We start from the raw sequence: 20,339 nt of genomic DNA on the forward strand, positions 1-20,339 counted from the left end.
TCCCCCAAGAAAAGAAAGCCTCCCGTCTCTTCACCAAAGCTCCTTTTATAACCCCACCAACAAGCTCTTTCCCCAATGGAAGAATCTCTCCTCTCTCTCTCTCTCTCTCTCTCTCTCTCTCTCTCTCTCTTCCCACTCCGAAGTTCTAAAATTTCTGGCTTTCACAAGTTCCCAACCATAGAAAAAGCAGAAACTTGCAGCAGCAGAAACAACTCTTTCTTCTTCTGCAAAACAACCCCATGATTTTACCATTTTTCTCTCTCACCCCAAGCTCTTTACTCTCACAAGGGTGATGGGTGTGAGCTCCACTTTCTCTCACACTTTCCACATTGCAGTAATCCTCACATTAAACCCACCACTCTTAAGCCCCTGATAATTCGATTAATTACACACACAGCATTGGAATTTTGTAAACTGATTGCATTAATATATGACGAGTGGGAAACTCTACGGTTCTTCTTCTGCGGACATGAAAGTAACTTTTCGAAACGAAAAGCGTCCTCGCTCTTCTGACGTTCTCGAGTCTCTCTGGATTCCCAATCCTTCCTCTTCTTTTTATGGTAAATTTTTTATCTGCTTTGCATTTTATTTGTTGGGATTGTAGCCTTTCTGATATCGTTTTTCTTTTCTGAGAAATTGACTCGTGGGGTTTTCTTGGTTGACTTGATGGATTAATGTTAAAGCTTGAAACTTCCACACTTAGCATCTGAATCAATGCACTAATTTGTTAAAAATCGAGTTTTTGTAGCAGAATTCTCCTAGTATTCACCAAAGTTAAGCACTTTTTCTATTAAATGTTGCCAGTACTTGCTTAATTAACATGTAAAAGATTAGAAGTTTGGAGCTTTTTGGATTTTTAGATAGAAAGCTTGAAGCTTTTTGCATGTTTAGATGGAAAGTTTGAAGCTTTTTGCAAGTGAAGTTTGAAGGATCAAAGTTTTTTGCTGACATGTTGAATAGTTTCTCTAGTTGCTAGTTTCAGTCCGTCAACAAAATTGGAGGACTTTCATAATTTGGTTGCACCTTTTTACTATGCAGGCTCAAATTCAATGGTTAATTTTGAAAATGTAAGTGGAGGGGATTCATTGGATAGGCCTTTCTTCCAACCTAAAGAAGAAAATGAGGATGAGGATTATGACGGTAGCTACCTTCATCAGCCCGGAAAGAAAAGGCGGCTCACGGCGAATCAAGTTCAGTTTCTGGAGAAGAATTTTGAGTCAGAAAACAAGCTTGAACCGGAGAGGAAGGTGCAACTTGCTAAAGAACTTGGCTTGCAGCCTCGCCAGGTCGCAATCTGGTTTCAAAACCGGCGGGTGCGGTATAAGAACAAGCAGTTGGAAAAGGACTATGATTCATTGAAAGCTAGCTATGATAAGCTCAAGGTTGATGCTGATAATCTCCTCAAGGAGAATGAAAGTTTGAAGAATGAGGTATAACAAATTCCTCAATTCAATATGTATTGCCTTTTAATCTCTCACATTCGGCTGATAAGCTCGGTTCTGGAGCGCACATTCAGCCGTTAAATTCAGCTATGTCTGTCGGTACTTTGGTGTACTCTAGAGTTTAGTTTTGAGTAACTAGTAATTGTGTGGTTTTGTTATGTGTTAACAGATTGATTCGATCAAGGATATTTTGCTTTCGAGAGAGAAAGGAAACCCAGGAAAGGGAGATTCGGATTCACAGGATGCGATTAATACATCGGATTTGGAGCCTCGGAATGCAATTCTGAATGCAGGTTCAGAAAATGTGACCAAAGTGGCAATGGTGGTGTGCAAGCAAGAGGATGCAAGTTCTGCAAAGAGCGATGTCTTTGACTCGGACAGCCCGCACTGCACTGAAAATCATTCGTCGTTGTTAGAGCCGGCGGATTCCTCCCATGTGTTTGAACCAGCTGATCAATCAGATTTCTCGCAGGATGAAGATGATCTGGGAAAGACCCTTCTGCCCCCACCACCACCACAGTTGTTAAAGCTTGAAGATTGCTGCTATGATTATATACCCCCTCCAAGCTCTAGTAATTTTGGGTACATCCCTTTGGACGATCAGGATCAGCAACCCTATTGTTTCTGGCCTTATTGAGAGAGAGAGAGAGAGAGATCACGTTTCACAGCAGACTGCCGCTTCATTTCTTTGCACTATCTAATTAGTTGCCAGTTGTAATTATAGTTAAAACAATAAATGAATCCAATCATTATGCCACTAATTATGTTTATGCTTACGGGTTTATGATACAACATGGTTTTTCATTCAAAGCTGCGAGAGATCTCAAGTTTGAATCTTCCTTCCTGTCCCTAACGAGAAAACAATATCGACATGAAAAGATAAGAACATAAGGAATTTTAGTGCAAGTAAAAGGAAGGGAAACATCGTATCTTAATGCATATTCTGGAACTAGATCATGCTGCTGCATTCGATTACCTGTGTTTTAAATTGATTCTTCTGCATTAAGATAGGCAGCCCCAACGAAAATACAGTAAAAAAACAAAGAGAAAAGCTGAAACGTCGGTTCTTAAAAGTGGGGCTCTTCACGAATTTTTTGTCATGTCACTTTTTATGATAATATTATAAAATATTATGTTAAAAACATGTGATAAGATAGAGTTCATGAAAATTTTATTTTAAAAAAGTTTTCTATAACAGAGAATTATTTACACATACTTTTAAAGGAAAACTAACGAAAAGTAAAAAAAAACTTTAGTTTTAATGAAAAATGACAAATAAATGTGTAGTGAACAATATCAGGACAAAAGAAAAAAATGTGATTTTTCGTTAAAAATAAACAGTACCGAAAGTGTTTCGTTAAAACTCATTTCTTTTAATCTTTGGATTTCTAGAAAAGATTACATTAAAATTCGAATTATTACCATGTTGTTCAACATAGCACACGGAGATTAAATAAATATCACCAGTATTTTAATTTTTGTTGTAAATTAATGTGTTGAATGCTACGTCCTTGTGAAGTAACGGCCAAGACAAGTATTATTTTATACTTGAAAAAGATGGCGGAAAATTACAGAAATAGAAGGCTTTCAAAAAGTCAAATTTTCTGGTATAGTTCGTCTTCGGTGACAATTACTTGTGTGGGATTGGAACGGACTTTTTGGACAACCCAGATCCCGATAGCTTATTGGGGATGTTGACACCTTGTTTACGTTATTTAAAGAGAGATAATGTTAGGAACACTATTTTTTTTTGAACTGAATTGATAAATAAAATAATGTGATTCTTGATGATTAGATTATTATTTAAGTATTAGTTAACGTGTTTATTTTATATTGATAACACATCATTTAGTTGGCAAATTTAATTCAAATTTTTTATTTCTATAGCATTACTCTTAAAGTGTAAATATTTTACAGGTTCAGACTAATTATGCAACTTAACTTCAATTTTATAGCTGAGGGAGTATGACGTTTGATTGTGGCATTTGGGAGGATGAGTGTGTTGAGAATACCAATTTTATCTCGGAAAAAAAAAAACAGAAGATATTATGTGTTTATAAGTAATTGAGTTATTAACGATATTATTAATTGGTTTTATAATGAAACATCAACTTCTTCGTGATATCAGAGTAGATTGTTTTAGGTGTGGAGCCCAACGGCCAGTGATTTGTATTGTTCACGTGCTAAACTTAAAAATTCGCCATACATGAAAGGACATATTAAGAATTAATCTCATATCGAGAAAAGAAGAAACCTTCTACATGATGTGTCATTTGATTGTTAAATTGCCTTTTGTCTTCATGGCCTCCACTGAAAATTAATTCTACTATTCTGTGTGTGGAATACCTCATCATTTTTGGGGCAAAAACAAAACCGTCAATTTCATAACTAATATTTTTGTATAAAAAATATGTAAAATATTTCAACAGTTGTATATACATTTTTCTAATATTGCGACTGTATTATATACATATTTCTAATCCATACGTTTGCATTTGTCCGCAAGATTGCGTCCGTTGCAGAAAAATCTTGCTGATGCAATCGTGGGACGTTGCACAAGAAATCGAGTCCTTGACACTGTAAAACAAACCCTAATGAGGGAATATAATACATAAGGATATGATCCTCTGATTTATTTAATTAATTTTATGGAATATAGATTGCATCATGCATGGTCCATGCCCAGATATTAAAATGGAGGAGGTTGCTGAGAGAGAGGGGTTGAGTCTTGTTGGTTCACGTGAAAAAAAAAGAGATAAAAAAGCAGCAGCAGCTTTGGTTTGACGTGAAAATTTTGAACTTGTTGGGTGAAAGAGAAAATACCAGTGACTTTGATATGACACCAATGAAGAAGAACTTAACTTTTGACTGAAAATATGGTGCTTAATCGAGGACTTTTTTTAGTATGCGTCGTATATATTGCTTTATGTGATGTGAGTTCGAGGGTTCGATTTGGGTGCGTTGATTGTCTGATTTTTGCAAGCTTGTGAGTTGTTACTTGTAAAATTTGTGTGGGTTTTGTTTGAATAGGTGATTTGGCTGTTTGAATTGAGAAGAGATCATTTTCGGATCTTTTCCATTAAGATCACCGAATCAAGTGATTCGTGCATTTGAAATTTCATCTACCGGTAAAAAATTATTATAACTTTTATAGGGTCAAAAAAGATGGGCCGTTAGATAAAATTTCAAAAACTTGGATCACTTGATCTAGTGACATTGGTCTAAGAGATTCGGAAATGATCTCTTCTCGTTTGAATTGAGGGATTTGGATGTTTTCTGCAAATTGATAATTAAAGAAAAGTAAGAGGATTCTCTCTCCCCTTCTATTTGAACGATTACAATTAAATCATATTAACATCTTATATTGATTTTTTTTATAGAGAAAAAAATAATAAGCGAAGTGTGGGAAGATAAGAGGGAAGGAAAGAGAAATAAGAGAGAAAGAGAATCATACTCTGTAAAATGATATTGGGAAGACTAACGACAAGTTTGGGGAGGAGGGTTGAGTTTTTTATTCTTTTTTGTTATCATTTCTATTTACACTAGCTTTAAGAGATACTTGAGTTCACGTTACATTAAATGAATGAGAAATGCAAATTGAAGAAGTCATAAGAAAAAAATTGCTAACGTTTCTCAAGATGCAAGGAGTAATTTTCCAAATGGCTTATTTTAATAAGCGAAAAACTTTTCAATCGTGTTTATGAAGTTTTATTAGATACTTTGTCGATTTTTAAGGCGAACCTTATTGCATTGTATGATATATCTAACTCTAAATCTGACTAATGATTGCTTGTGGGAAGCAGTAGGATGGAAAAGTGGAAACTTCTCCTCCCAAACATCCCCTACTCAATTGGGAAAAAACAAATTCAATAGAGGGTTGGCGAGAGTTTTTGTCACGACAAACATTCCCAATCACACATAATAGAAAAAGAAAGCATCAATCCACTCAAGCAAACTTTTAACTTTTACATTTGGAGCAGTTTAGTTCATCTTCTCAGCTATAGGGATAAACTTCGATATTTGAATTGCTTTTATCACATCGATAATAAAACCATCAACATATAGAAAGGCCCTGCTCGTGAGATAGGATGAACAATACATATCATCAGATTGTTCTATCCAAGTTTTTCTTGCAAATTGTAACCCAACCACACATCAATGTGTTCCGTGTGAGGTGTGAGAACTCCAACAATGATCACACTACAACTTCTAATGGCTCAAGAAATCTCCCCAGCAAGTAGTTCAGAGTTGGCAAGCTACGCCACGTGGACACAGCCATTTCATAGTTGGCAACTATGCCACGTGGACACAGCCGTTGGCCACTTCAGTTTTTGTAACTTTTAGATTATTATTATTTTTTTTTTCCAATTAGACCACCACACAGTACCGACGATCTCACAATCATATCGAAGCAGACAATCACTTTCTCCAGAAGTGTCAGAAGGGGCTAGAACGTACACCATATACGTGGCAACTTTCTACTGCGTCAGCACAACACCATAGGCACTTTAATGGGCCAGGCCCACATTCGGGCCGTGGATGAATAGCTTGCTACGTGGCAAGCAGGCTATGGTGGTTCAGAAAGCGAAGGCTGGGCCCACTGCACAAGGGTCCCTTTCCGTAGTCTGTTTCAGGAGAGGCGCAGGACAAGAAAGCAAATGGGTGGGCCGGGATATGATATGGGTTTTGTTTGATTGACAGGTCTGTCCCTGCGGGACCATCCACACTCCTCTCCCGGCGATGGCACACGTATACGGTCTCTTTCGTTGGTTCTACCCACGTGGCCACCCACACCTCGTGAGCTGATTCAACGATGGAAGTGGGCCAGTGACTACAGCTCTCCGGATATCTCTCACGAAATTCATCTAATCAATTAATCTGAACTTTTGAAATTTGATCAAACGATTAAAATTATTATAACTTTTTAAAAGATCCCTATTTGTAGCCGTTGAATCAAATTTCAAGGATTCAGATTTATTGATTGGTGGGCTTTGGTGGGAGAGATCCGGAGATGATATCTTCTCGGTTTGTTCTATGCATAGTAGGACAGTGGCTAGGCAAGATGATTAACGTCTTCGTCTGATAATACAATGTGACATGCAATGTTAAGTGTAAGTTTCGATTCACATAATGTTTATAGGATAATACTAGAGAGACCAAAATTTTAAATTAAATTTGCAAATCAAATGATATGTTACCAATAAGAAATAAGCATGTTAATCAACACTTAAGTAATACATCAATCATCAACGACCATATCATTCGATTTCTCTAGCATTACCCATATTTATATGGTTGGAGTGAAAGGGTGAGCCCATTTCATGTAAATGACGCTTTTATGCTTAGGGTTAAAGCTCATTTAAAAGTGCTTAAAGAATATTTTTGCACTCGAAAGCACTTAAAGTGTTTTTCTAGAATTTACTTACACTTTTACTAAGAATTGGTTCCAAATATATTTTCACCAAAAACATTTTTAACCATTTTAAAAACACTTCCAAACAAATTTAATTATTTTCACAAAAAATACTTTTAAATATTTTTACCAAAAACACTTTTAAATATTTTCACTCCCATGCATAAAGCTAGAAGGATTTTGGTCCCCACATGCTCAACCTTACATTGGGCCACTTAAGATACCTACAAATCACTCAAGCAAAAGCAATCCAATCCTAAAGCCCAATAAGAAGAGTTGGCACTTGACACCTAGTCATTCCTTTCAAAACAAGAATGCTCAACTCCCAACTCCTTGAGATTCTCGTGTGTCACCAGTTATATACAAGCATGCACAAATCTCTTCCATCATGTGCCAAGACGGGAGATAGACAAAGATAGACACATGATTGTACAAACCCGAGGAGTAGGGAAAATTGAAAATTCCCTCCAATGCCAGAATGGTTCATTATTAAAATTGCCGGGGTACCATAACCATAGATTGACAAAGATACTAGTCCTTGAGATCAAGGGTTGGACAATCACTTCATATTCAGAGAGGCTAAACACATTCTGGAATTCTTTACTAGTGCTTGAGAAATAGATTTAGACAAGCAGAGTGGATAGATTTCGATCGATGATTAAGGCTATCCCATATGTTCCCAATCATTGTGTTTAACAGAAACAAAATGCGATATTCATCAAATGACAAGACAAAACTCAATCGAAAGGTAAGCATATCGTAGATTGTAGCAACTCGGTTCCGATACATGTGCTTTAATTGCCCCGAACCACAACTGAACAAATCATATTAGTAACAAAATACGAGGGTATTCATAGAACTTCTCCACCATGTTGTGTAATGAGTTAAACTATGCTTTGAAAATTTGATACAAATGAACATGTAGAAGTGAATAGAGAAGTATACAAGCTCAAAAATTCAATCGTCGGTAACAAATTTAAAATTTCTTGTCAGTTTGATGAACGTAAAGACTTCTTAAGATTCCGAAGGATGCTCCACATGAATGTGGAAATAAAGAAGAGGACAATACCAGTAACAACTGCATATTTGAGGCCAAGGTTCACCAACAAATTTACCAGAAGCCCAGCCAACACAACACCAAAGAAATTTGCAGACACCGCTGACCAGAATGGCATGTCGAGAATGGAAGCTATGATGGCCCCTGTCCATGCTCCTGTTCCCGGGAAAGGCACAGCCACAAACAGCATCAGACCAAGCCATTGGAACTCCTCTACAGGGCCAGCTTTCTCTTTAGCCCTCACAAACAGCAAGTCAAGGAACCGAGCTGCAGCCTTGTTCTTTCCAGCAAGGAAAGATGCAAATCTCTTCAGGTAAAGTATGATGAAGGGCACAGGAACCATGTTCCTACAGATGCATAGTCCCAAACTCTGTCAATCCCTAACTTTGTGAATTTCAATGAAAAATTTGACTAAACTACTCTTCTTAGGATCACAAATGTCACATTGTACAAGAAAATGGCATAGATAGTGCATAAAGGTAAAATGCTGAAACTTGAAGCACCCTTTTGATCAAATGGGCAAAAGCCAATAGGCCATTACGAGCGTTAGGATTTCAGACAGACATACTAGCGTCCCACTACTAATCACACGTATGTACTGTATTTCATTTTGTCAATTTACCGACGTGGGACGTTTTACATTCTTCAACAAGGAAAATGCTGAATGTATGAATTTGTTTAAAAGTTAAGAACCACATTTGCACAAATATTTCCATAAGCAGGCACATTCTATCAAACAGACACAAATCAATCATTAAAGACCTGTCAAACAACATTGGTGAAACAAAATCCCAACAAAAATAAAGTAGAATGTCGAAAATGGCTATAGTAGAGAAAAATGACTAACCCAACAACAGATAGAGCTGTTAGCAGAACAGGCTTAAGCTGCATCCAGTAACCAACAGGAATGGCCCCACGAAGCTCAATGACCGGAAGTGTGGCCAGAGCAAACACCACAGCCTCATCAGGCCAGCCGGAGCTTCGAAGCACCGTCGCAATCTTCAGGCCAAAGTTGGAGGCCCTGATTGAATCCGCAGCCGCCGCAGCAGCAGCATTTGCATTTCCGGAAGCCGCGAACAAAGCAAGCGACACAGATGCCCAGACCAAAACCCAAAGGGCAAATTTGACCGGCCGCTCCTCAAACAAAGGCAAAAGCTCATCTTCCTCGTCTGTTTCAAGAAACCCACGTGAGGAAACTCTTGATGCAGCGCGAGGGAGGGGTGAAATTGCAATAGAGGGGTTTAAATTGGGCAAAGTTTGAAACTTCAACTCAGCATTGGGGCTGGAAGGGGATTGTTTGATGTGGGTAATGATTGGACGGCTATTTTCTGGTGAAAATACGAAGTGGGTTTTTCTGAGAGACAAATTTGACGTCAATGGTGATGTGGATGCTGATAGAGATGCAGCCATTGCAGCAGAGTTAGGTGAGCGATAGAACCCAAAGTTTCTGTTGGGGAGTTAAGCTCTCTGAGTGAGGATTTTACTGCGTCCAGGCAGGGATTTATGAACACCCATCAGAATGTTGGAGTGTGGGTGGAAACTATAGGGTTGTTTTATTTAAAGTTTTGGTTTTTATAGTGAAACTTCCGGATTTGGCAAGGTTGGGGAGAGATGAGCATCGACGGTTGAACTTGAGTGGCATAAGGGCAAATCCACCCCTAAAAAATGTGCTGGTGACAGACCTCATGAACAGTTGAATTGGCAAAATGTATTTCCACCTCTAAAACTAAATACCCTAGTCAATTTTATTAAAATATTATTAATTTTTATTATAAAATAATAATTTGATTTTTAATAAACGATGAGGAACTGAAAAATTGGGCCACTCTACCACTGACCTTGAAAGCCCAAAATACTAGAAGCTCCCAGTCCGTCGTCAACCTGCCAACCACGTCTCTTTCTGTCAACATTCTCACTCATGGCTCCCCCCAAAATTCTGCTCTCCAACGACGTTTCTAGCAACCTCAAGCAGCTCTTCAAACGTGTCGTTTCGGTATCTCTCTCTACCTCTACCTCTGCCTTTGTATCCTTTTTCTAGCTCCACTAGTTTTTAATTTCTAATTTTACTGAGTTAACTCGTTCTAGGTCAACAAATCGGCGGCAGGTCCATTCGACACGTTGTTATGCGTGGGCTAGTTCTTCCCTGACTTGACGAGTTCAATGACTACATTGAGGGCCAGGCCCAAATTCCCCTCCCGACCTATCTCATCAGTGACTATTGGTGGTCCTCTTGGCGCAAAAAAAAAAAAAAAAAAAAAAAGCAGGTGCCCTATGACTCCACGCTAGCATCAGCATGACGTCAGATGGCCTGGTCCATAGCTCTGTCGATTCTGGGTTGGCCTGGAGACCAGCTTGGGCTGGGTGCCAGCCTATTTGCTGGGGTAGAGTGGATTGGCTGGGCGCCAGGCCAATAATTTGACTGTCAGCCTAATGGTTCCCCGGTGGAACTGCTCTAATAGAACAAGTGTGGAGGAATTAACAAGGTTTTGGTGGAGTTTAAAGTTATGGTAAGGATGGGAAAGGAATTTACCCCAACAAAGACGATTGTAATTGCATTTAATTTCCCTCCTTTGCATGAATGAGTTCGCATAAGAATATAACACTTGTACTAGTGGTGAAGCTAAAAAGTTTTTTTTTAAGGTTCTAAAAAACATTACGCACTAGTTGGACGGTGGGTTGGGGCCTAGCGTCTATACGGATTTAAGTAAATCTATTGCATTTCGTGTAAATAAGTGTCTGTTTATACTTAAAATATATATAATTTCATCATAAACTAAAAAATAGAATGACATATATATTATGAAGTATTGGAACATAATGAAAATATGGGGAGTAAACATATAATGTGTGTTTATTTAAGTGTTCAATAAGTCTCTTATAATTTACTGGAAACAATAAAATGCAAAAGGAAAGTAATATATTTTCTATCCAAGTGAGTTGCAACCTAAGTAGGTGTCTAGTCGGGTCTGGGCGGGCACCTCAACAGGTCTAGGCACCCTTTCTTAATTTTCAAACGCATATGCATTAAGCGAGGCCTAGGAGGAGCTAGGCAGAGATTTTTAGAACAATATTTTTAAAACACAGCTAAGTAGTGGTAGATGAAGTCTTTGTGAAATTCCGAAAAACATTGTGCACAACGTCAAAATTTTTAAGTGAGGCATTTTGTGGAGGTAAACGCGTACATATTGTGTGTTTAGCATACATTCCCACACTTTGTTATATTTAACATAGAGTTAAATCATGTAAGTATAGGATTATGAGGTAAAACTTATAAGATGGACGGGAGGTAAGAGAGTTAATGGGCTTTTTATTATTTTAAGAAGTAATAACTAACTTTAAAACTTTTTTTTAAAAAAAATGGTATGGTTCCCTTGAAATATATAATTTTTCTCCTATTTCTTCTTCTTCAACGTGAGCTACCTTAATCAACTATGCAACTAATTGTTTTTTTTTTTTTTTTTGGTTAAATCTGCTTCCTGGTGATTTTAAGTAAGAAGTGAGTGATAGAGTAGGTGATAATGGTAAATTAATTATTCTTCGTCATGATCCGATACGACATCGTACCAAACGATGAAAGGTGACTACAAACGAAAAACAAATATTGTCAGAATTGTTTGAATATATCCACTATTTTTATGTACTCGAGCTCGAAGGATAAACTCATGTCATGCATTTTATTTATTTTTGGTGAACAACACAAATATGTTTCCTATTCCTTTTCCGATAGATATTTACCCAAAAGAAGGAAAGATATTTTCTACTTGAAGAAAGAAAAGGATTCCATGACTTTTTACAGTTCAATACCACCAATAATCAACCCACGTTGACGGTCAAACTCCAAACTCGCATATCATACACTTGCACTATATCACAAGAACAGGCCGGGAACTGAAGTGTCAACTCGAACATCTAACACCATGAGCCGGAAGAGAGACAAACCCTACTTCTCCCGCCACGCCCCCTACTCCGGATCGAAACGCCGTCGTCCCCTGCCTCCACATCCGGAACCCGAACCCGAACCCGAGCTCGACAAGCCCACTTACAAGCAACCGCCGCCGCCGGCTCTGGTCGTAACAGGTCTCCCGCCCGACTGCTCTGTCCTAGACCTCAAGTCCCGGTTCGAGATCTATGGACCCATCTCCCGCATCCGCATTGACCGCGACGCGGTCGGCTACGTCACCTACCGTGCCGCCGACTCCGCTCAAGCCGCCATCGCTGCCTCTCTCGACCCATCATTCGGTATCACCATCGAATCCAAAAAAGTACTGATCTTTCCTCTTCAATTGACCCAGAGAAGCTTTCTTTTTACTATTTAATTTCTGGGGTTTCGAATTTTTGTTGAAATTTGGGGTTTTGCCGCAGTTGCAGGTGCTTTGGGCGACGGACCCACTTGCCCAATGGCGGAAGGGAGTCGGAGCTGGTGCTGAAAATAGAGATTCCGGTGCCGGGTCGTCGGCAAGTTCAAATCTTGTGAGGGCGGGGGTGCCGCTGAGGGGGCGCGGCAGAGGGAACAAGCTTGCTTCGGCAATAGTGAATCCCAGAGGCGGCGCTGCTGCTGCTGCTCCAACGACTGCTGCTCCTGCCACTGCTGCTGAGAGTTCTTCGTCGGCGTTGGATGCGCCTTCCAAACCCAGAGAAATCGTTGCTTATGATGATATCCTGTAATACTATCAGCTGCGTTTTGGGATTTGGAGGGTTTAGTTTTGTAACATTAGCAATGGGTTTTAGTTCATAGAGATATGAGAGGGTATGAAGTTGCTTGAGTTAGCAGAGATAAAAGGTTTGGCTTTCAGATCATTGATGATTGATGTTTTTATGTTTGTTCGTGAATCCGATGTTTTGCATTTGTTTGGTTTGTGAATCTGTATGCTCTTTTGTTTTATATTTTAATGAATAAGGCTGCTCCATGTTGTGAATAACGTAATGCAGTACTATATTTGCTTCAAGCCTTCAACTGTTCAACAATGTAGTTGTTCTGATTGTGAATGTGATTGCATTCTGTTTGTTGGGTTAGATTCAAGCTGCGGACCTATACCAGGCCTTGGAGGCAAGTGCCAGATTTTAATGAGTAGGAGAGGACACGGCAGCTGCCCAAAAACATGAATGGAGCTCTGCAGATCTTGGTGATTGTATCAAATATTCAAATCAGAACTTTGAAAGCGGCAGAGGAAATTTGTAACTCAACTGCAAGAAATATATGTAAATCTCAAAAGCTATGAAAATGTTAAGCCCAAAGAGCCCACGATCGAGCAGTTTAATAGAACAGAATTGTAAAGCAAAGTAATTGAAAACAAAGAGCAGAGACTAGAGAGCAATCAGAGAATTGTTGTAATGGAAGAGAATGAAGAAAGCAGAGGAGTACAGCAAGAAGAAGCAAGCAGCGAGCAAGAGATATGGAGTTGGGGGGCAGGAGCGGACGGGCAGCTGGGCACGGGAAGGCTACAGGACGAGCACCTCCCTTAACTGTTTCACCTCCCTACTCTCTCCTCTGCCGCCGGACCCATCTCCTTCCTCGCCTGCGGCGGCGCTCACCTTCTCGCCTTGACCTCAGGTCTCTTCCTTACTTCCGTCTAAATATTACAAAAATACTATATTTTTCTTTTCTTTTTTTCATAGGAACGAAAAATAAAAAAACCACGTTTTTGCAGGTGGGAAGGTGCTGACGTGGGGAAGGGGCACATCCGGTCGACTAGGTCATGGTGATGTGGTCAACAGCCCAGATCCCATGCTTGTTATGTCTTTGAACAATTTCTTCATTACTCATGGTTCAGCTGGTTGGAACCACTCCAGTTTCGTTTCAGGTATATTCTGGCAGTTTGTATGGTTTACACTGGTGGTATTCTACTTCAAACTAATCTAGCCAATGTGTAACTCGGGTGCATAGGAGGACGCTGCTCTAGCCAATGCAGCTATTTGTGCGTCTGCTCAGGCAGTTGATATATATATATATATATATATATATATATGTGGTGAAATATGTTTATGAATCTTTGACACTTTTATGCCTATTTCTATCCGTGTGGAATCGAAAAACCAATTTGAGATTTTACCCCAGTTCTTGAATTTTGCATGTTTTACTGCTTTGTATTTAACTTGATGGCAACTTGAATCATGGGGAATCCGGGAATGTTCAACTTATTTCTGGATTTGGGACTTTTCTTGCTTGTTTTCAGATGCAGGGGATCTTTTCACATGTGGAGATGGCTCATTTGGTCAGCTCGGGCATGGTGATCTCCAGTCACAATGCCGTCCTGTCAAAGTCTCCTTCTTTGTTGATAAGCGTGTGGAGCAAATAGAATGCGGAATGCGCCATTCGCTTGTTCTGCTGAAAGGTAGATTGTAGGGTTGATCTTGTATGATTCTGGCAGATGCAATTCTTAAATGTAGTGATGCTGATTTATGTGGATGTATATGTTTCTTGACATGCTTAAAGCTTTGGCTTTTTGAACTACAAGAAGTCATTCCCTTTATTTGATATAACCCATTTGTCGTAGTGTATGATGTTTTCTGAGATCAATATGCTGCAGGTGTTTCAGGAGATGAAGTTTATGGGTTTGGTTCTGGAAAGCGTGATCAACTGGGTATCTCCAAAGATAAAGATCAAATTAATTAGTCTTTCTTGACCGAACTTACAGATTTGAAGGCGTGAAAATTGCTAGCATCGCTGCAAATGGAGATCATAGTGCAGCATTATCTGGTGAGTGCAGCAAATCCCCCTTTCTTGAATTGGTGATATAAAGCTGATTGCTAGTAATACGAATATACAGCTTAAAAATGTTCCAGTTCACGAAAGATCGACGAACTTCCTTGCTAGTCGTGGTCCATAGTTTCCCACATAGTAAAGAAGCCGGTGCAGCCCATAGAAAGTACCAATTGATTCCCTGAACTGTTGTTTTCTTTGTTGTCTATGGCATCAGCTGAGGGGCATTTGTACACTTGGGGAAGAGGGTTTGGTGGCACTTTTAGCACTCACTGCTCACAGCGTTTACCTAAGTTGTTCTCATTTACCAGAGTTGCTGTCCGATGGAATCATGCTTTAGTATTAGCTTGTATGTACATTGATTTCATGTTTTAACTAGTTCTGTGTATTCATATCTGTGGTGAAAAGATGTCGTGTTTTTAAATAGCTGCCCTGCCTCGGATACATCGTAAACAGGTGCAGAAATTCTTATGCTTGGTGGAAATCACCATGGAGTTCTTAGTAATCCTGAAAAAATGACTCCAGTAAAGCACTTAGCAGGTCAAGGCATTTCATCGTACAGATCTGAAAAGTACACTGGATATTTCTGGTAAGTTTAATGTATCTGAATGATCTTCGGGCTCGAATTATGATTGCTGCTGATTGCGTGTGTGATTCTTTACGTCAACAGAATCAAACGAAGTTGTCGTTGAGAAAATCCCCGGTCTCGGTGAGAGTAGAAGTGTGCAGATTGCAGCTGGAGCCGAGCACTCTGCTATTATGGCAGAGGATGGAGTGATTAAGACATGGGGTTGGGGTGAAAATGGTCAGCTTGGCTTGGGAAATACAGATGCCAAACGAGTCCTCAAGAAGTGAGTTTCTGCCACAAATTTCGGGAAGAAGCCGACACAATCAAGATTTACTGTGGCAGCGGGTTCACAGTTGCCATAAGAACTTCGTGTCGCCGTTCTCAGACTGATTAACCACCTATTTACCTGAGCTTTACCTAGTTCATGCTGTGTAAATATATAAGTTATACAAGGTCGTGTTTTTTGGACTGAAATGTCATGGGTTCAAGTCGTGAAAACAGCCTCAAACAACCAACCTTACTTTCGAAACAAAAAGCCGCAAACTTAAAATAGTCTGCGATCAGAGCTAGAAAAGTGACAGTTTTCCGGAAATTTTCCCATTGAGTTACTTGTCACAATTTGAAAATTCGGGTTTTACATGAAGAAGATTAGAAGAAAAGACGCCAACGGTGATGTTACATATGAATCATGACATAAAAGAATCACATTAGTTAATATCTACACCCTATATGTTCAAGAATCTGGGGAAGAATTGCTGTCTGTGCTCGATGAATACCTTCGTATGCTTGTAGGGGACTTCAGTTGTATGTGTTATGTTATGATCAGGACGTTGTTTTCATACCCGTTGTTGCGAACAATTGGGCGTAGGGGATCAACCCGCCATTCACCATCGGCAATGAACTTAATCTGAAATGCAAGATACAAAAGATATTAATCGATGGGGTTCCGGAAATATAAAAGCTCAACCGGATAACAACAAATTTTACTTGCCTCGTATCTGCCGGGATACAATTGAAGGCACAAAGAGAAGACTCCTGGTCTCGACTTCTCCATCTTTCTCTGCAAGCAACCAACACAGGTAACAACATTTGTATTACAAAAGCAAGTAGAAGACCACTGCTAAGAAACATGGTAGTAGTACTGGTATTTCGAAAACGCGGGTAAAATGCAAGTATAAATACCTCACAAAACAAAAAATACATGCACATGATAAAATAACTTATTATTTTTATTAATCGTTTGCAGTATTTCTTCATCTAATAATGAAAGGAAAGTAAGAAAATAAATGAATGAGTGGACGAGGACATGCATCTACTCTTATTACTTAAGCCTAACCTAACTGATCAATTCAAGAGGAGATCAGACCTGGGTGGTCCAACCATCATATGATCCAGCAATGAGCACTTCTGAGGCTGAATTTGGCCAAACAATGCAAGCAGTCCGAAGAAGTCGTAAGGCCTTGCGAGCATCACCAATCCGCTTCTGTTTCTCCTCCACAATCTTTTGCGCTTCGCTGATATGGGTGGGTAACATGTCAATGGTCAAGTAAGTCATAGTCTTGTTTTTAAACTAACAGAAATTGTGCATACATTATTGCCATTGCCACCTTTCCTTCTAAAACAGCTATCTTTGCACGTGTTGAACGCAATTTGTCCCGGGCATGCATAATCTCATTTTCCTGAAACTCCCAAGCATCAGCAAGGTTCTGCAAATCTGCAGAGTTGCTTTCATGACCCTGATGAAAAATATAGAATGTGTTTAATATAATGACATGAATCCTCTCGAAACATTATAACTGTATGAGAACGCTTCCAAGAGAAACTGAATGCAAACAGAACTTAAGGATTCCATGGCAAAGAAAATGAAAGCAAATACATAGTTAAAACTTTAGAGTGAAAATTTTCAAACTAGATATAATTTTAATATTTTTTGTAATTAAGACTGTTCATACCCACCTCCTGTGATGCAGCTTCATCAGTTTTAGACCTCAACAAGCGAAGTGCAGAGATGAGCTCTGATTCAAGGTGCTTGATGTGACCACGTATTTGCTCGTGATTGATCCCTTTCTGATTAGAATCCAGTTCAATCCTTCGATCGGGTTCATTAGCTCCTGCTCTTAGTTGAAATATGCGATCTCTTGAAACATCCTCTGACACTTCCGTTTTATCACAAGAAAATTCATCAGCTGTACATTACACACATTATATCATCAATCAAAGGTTACTTGAACCAAATATTGAACCATCAATCTGGTGAAAACTGAAAACAAGTAACTATAAAATACCTTCAAAATCCAGATCCGAAACTCCAGCCCTCTGGGTGCTCCAAGTTCTCCACATGTCAGGTCTGGGTGAGTCTCTTAGCACATCAATGTTTGAAAGAGATCTGTTGTGGTTAGACCTGTCTCTTGAATCGTTAAGAATGGCTTTGGTGGGGTTTACTGATGCAGGTCCACTGCTTGTCAAGGCCAGCAACTGTCTTTTACAATGCAACATGCATCACGTTATGTTCTAGAATTTCTACATGCAAAGGAAACAATCACATCAAACACTTAAAAACAAATTATTTTCATGCCGATGCTGTCATTGTGACTGCCAACATAAAAGGTATCCTCTCTTTCAAGTTTCAAATGAACTTCATGCTGGAAAGAACAAAATAAGTTTCATTAACATTTGCTGATAAATTAGAATCATTTTGTTTTAGACATATGCAATCCTCAAGAAATATACCAAAAATGCAATTCGATTCTGAAATATATATCATCAGCTTACCACCATAAATGTATACAGAAGCATGTAAACTGGAAACAAGTAAAAATTTCAGGACTTTGCATAATGCTTTCCCCTAGAATATCACCCCACCAAAAGACACAATATATTTCAAAGTAAATTAAACGAACTTACATCATCAGCTGAGTCTTCTTTCTCTCTCAAAGTAAAACCAAGCGTCAAATTTCTCTGTTTCTCCAATCGATTCAATATACCCGCAATTCCAGTATCGTCCTCTGTTGTAGCGGCTTCTCTATACATATATACAACAGTTGAGTTGAATCCCTTTCCCCAAGAGTATTCATCGATTCTAGTGTTAAACATAGAGTATCAATGAACGATGAATATCTTGTCCTCGCCTTTTATTTTAGATAGCAAATCTCATCCACACAATATATATCCATGGTGCAAATATTCAATGAAAATTTCACAGTTTGCACATCGCTTTCCAAATTAATGACATAGAAAACAAAAAGAATAATTATACCAGGGAAAAAAAACAAATCTAAAAACTTGAACAAGTTTCAATTATAACAGAATCCTCACAGTGATCGACCAGAGGACGATGCTGCTTGAGAAGAATCACCAAGAATCGAAGAACCCACGCCGGAAACCCCAGTTTGATTGCCGCTGGAGGCACCGCTGTCGAATGCCAATGTGGAATCCCAATTCCTAAAGTTGCGTTCTTGAGCTCTATCTTCTTCTTCCAAATCCCAACCCAACGAAAGCCAACCGCCTTTCTTCGTAATTGCATCGACCAAATCTTCTCTCCCAGCTTCCAACAGCTCCTTCTTGCTCGGAAACGCCTGGGGCTTCTTGGAGCTCTTCATGAACTCCAGAATCTCAGCTTCCAAGGTGAAATCATCCCCCTCGCCATCCCAATCTTTACACCGCCTCGCAAACCCAGAAAACCCACAATACAACCCGTTGTAATTGTACCCTTGTCTCGACTCTGAAAACCCTAGAATCAAAGAACAGCCGGTCATCGGGTGATGACCCCGCAGCCGCCGGGTTATTGCTCTTGAATTACCGATGAAAAGAATCGAGGGAAAGGCGCGAGGGACGACAACTGGGGAGGAGGAGGGCGGGAGGATCAGGTGGTTCGCGGCGGTGGTGGAAGAGAGCATGGCTCAGGCATTTCGACGAACAAATGGGGGTGGAAGGCGGAGAAATGTAAAAAAGGAAGGGACGGGGAGCGAAGCAACGAACAAAACCACCGGGACACGTAAACGGGCATTAAAGGCGAAATAAAGGCGAAGGTGTACGAATAGAAATTTAGCGTGCGTTTAAAACTCCCAAAAAACAATTGTTTGATATTTTAGTCATTAATTAATGCATGTTGCAAGAGGATACGATAAGAGGACCAAAGGACCAAGGATTCCGTTGAATGAGACAGATTCTCCAATGTAAGTCTTCTTTCTCGCAATTAATGTTGAAGGGAGGTTTGTATCTTACACGATTGATTGTCATTAGGACTAATATCATTTGACATAGAGGGACTCAGATCCTCTCTGGATCAGTTCTGTCGAGATCCTCTCCGACGAATTGATCTCATTCGTTGATGCATATCCAACAATCGGATTGGTTGCATGAATATGGATATGGATGAAAATTGAAATGTCTAAAATATATGACATAAACACAACCCTAAAGAAGTTGAGGGGCCTTAGGAAATTAAACAACATGAATATGGATGAAAATTGAAATGTTTGAAATATATTACAATTTTCATTTTGTAGTTTTGGAAGTTGACCTTGGTTGACCTTAAACACGAAGGGTCTCATAGTATAACTATGAGTCTTGTTTGTTCATGATTCTCTTCAAAAACGATATATTTAGGCATCCAATTCTGATACCAGAATATTTTTCGCTGCCTATTTTGTTGCCATATCGATTGAATCCAATTTCTCAACTTCAATTCTTCTTTTCAGAATTTGAAACATTTATTTTCTTCATCTTTCTCCGTTATAATTGACCCATATCTTGTTCTACATCAGATTCTCTTTTGAAATAATGAATAATTTTAGTGGTTTATTATTTAAACACTTGTCATTGCTCTCAAATGCTTTTGTCATTGCCATGTTACTAATTGCATGATAATGTCTCTCTTTAACTAAGTTATGTCAGATCACTTGTCCATTTGATTTGAGATATATAAACCTCCAGCGTTTGTGTCCACCAAAATGGTTTCATGTGGAACTTGAATTCAAAAGGTCCTCCCTTGTGTGTCATCCTTGGGCGTGGAAGCTCCTATCCAAAAATTTATTAAGTAAAAGGGGTTAGGTTATGGGATTAATTACAACTAAACATGGATGTTAGTTAGTATAGTACCCTAACAAAATGAATTAGGCTTCGTGTTTTTTTTATTTTTATTTTATTTTATTTATTAT

At 39.1% G+C, this 20,339-nt stretch overlaps 5 protein-coding genes across 8 annotated transcripts; 3 read left to right on the top strand and 2 right to left on the bottom strand.

Annotated features, from left to right (window-relative positions):
- Nucleotides 1-117: 117 nt before the first annotated feature.
- Nucleotides 118-2,252, top strand: LOC103950878 (homeobox-leucine zipper protein HAT5). The gene is made up of 3 exons (XM_009362129.3): nucleotides 118-560; nucleotides 1,039-1,430; nucleotides 1,612-2,252. Exons 1-3 carry the CDS (start codon nucleotides 431-433, stop codon nucleotides 2,077-2,079), a joined length of 990 nt encoding a protein of 329 aa, XP_009360404.2. The 5' UTR covers nucleotides 118-430; the 3' UTR covers nucleotides 2,080-2,252.
- A 5,340-nt stretch (nucleotides 2,253-7,592) lies between these two features.
- Nucleotides 7,593-9,573, bottom strand: LOC103950879. Its single transcript, XM_009362130.3, has 2 exons — nucleotides 8,760-9,573; nucleotides 7,593-8,259 (listed from the first exon to the last, which is right to left on the bottom strand). The coding sequence occupies exons 1-2, from the start codon at nucleotides 9,320-9,322 to the stop codon at nucleotides 7,845-7,847; spliced, it is 978 nt and encodes a 325-aa protein (XP_009360405.2). The 5' UTR covers nucleotides 9,323-9,573; the 3' UTR covers nucleotides 7,593-7,844.
- A 2,241-nt stretch (nucleotides 9,574-11,814) lies between these two features.
- LOC103950880 (uncharacterized protein At1g27050) lies at nucleotides 11,815-12,858 on the top strand. Its single transcript, XM_009362131.3, has 2 exons — nucleotides 11,815-12,174; nucleotides 12,275-12,858. Exons 1-2 carry the CDS (start codon nucleotides 11,830-11,832, stop codon nucleotides 12,575-12,577), a joined length of 648 nt encoding a protein of 215 aa, XP_009360406.1. The 5' UTR covers nucleotides 11,815-11,829; the 3' UTR covers nucleotides 12,578-12,858.
- A 68-nt stretch (nucleotides 12,859-12,926) lies between these two features.
- Nucleotides 12,927-15,654, top strand: LOC103950959 (ultraviolet-B receptor UVR8). Its single transcript, XM_048571579.1, is given in 7 exon segments — nucleotides 12,927-13,463; nucleotides 13,561-13,713; nucleotides 14,086-14,244; nucleotides 14,440-14,495; nucleotides 14,589-14,609; nucleotides 14,830-15,201; nucleotides 15,283-15,654. Coding segments are annotated over 6 exon segments (732 nt in total). The 5' UTR covers nucleotides 12,927-13,243; the 3' UTR covers nucleotides 14,953-15,201; nucleotides 15,283-15,654.
- A 93-nt stretch (nucleotides 15,655-15,747) lies between these two features.
- Nucleotides 15,748-19,252, bottom strand: LOC103950881 (protein PTST homolog 2, chloroplastic). Of its 4 annotated transcripts, none has more exons than XM_048571577.1 (8): nucleotides 18,496-19,249; nucleotides 18,085-18,202; nucleotides 17,466-17,655; nucleotides 17,137-17,336; nucleotides 16,771-16,916; nucleotides 16,547-16,694; nucleotides 16,172-16,240; nucleotides 15,748-16,087 (listed from the first exon to the last, which is right to left on the bottom strand). In XM_048571577.1, the coding sequence occupies exons 1-8, from the start codon at nucleotides 19,074-19,076 to the stop codon at nucleotides 15,992-15,994; spliced, it is 1,548 nt and encodes a 515-aa protein (XP_048427534.1). In that variant the 5' UTR covers nucleotides 19,077-19,249; the 3' UTR covers nucleotides 15,748-15,991. The 4 variants fall into 4 exon arrangements, 2 of the variants coding, with proteins under 2 accessions (XP_048427534.1, XP_009360407.2); XM_009362132.3 differs by having other exon boundaries at nucleotides 17,137-17,366; nucleotides 18,496-19,242; XR_007253562.1 differs by having other exon boundaries at nucleotides 16,015-16,087; nucleotides 16,517-16,694; nucleotides 17,137-17,366.
- Between the last annotated feature and the right edge of the window lie 1,087 nt (nucleotides 19,253-20,339).

Source organism: the organism of the source record quoted next, unplaced genomic scaffold, assembly GCF_019419815.1.
Source record: "Pyrus x bretschneideri cultivar Hongxiangsu unplaced genomic scaffold, Pyrus_bretschneideri_v1 Contig6, whole genome shotgun sequence".
Lineage (NCBI taxonomy): Eukaryota > Viridiplantae > Streptophyta > Magnoliopsida > Rosales > Rosaceae > Pyrus > Pyrus x bretschneideri.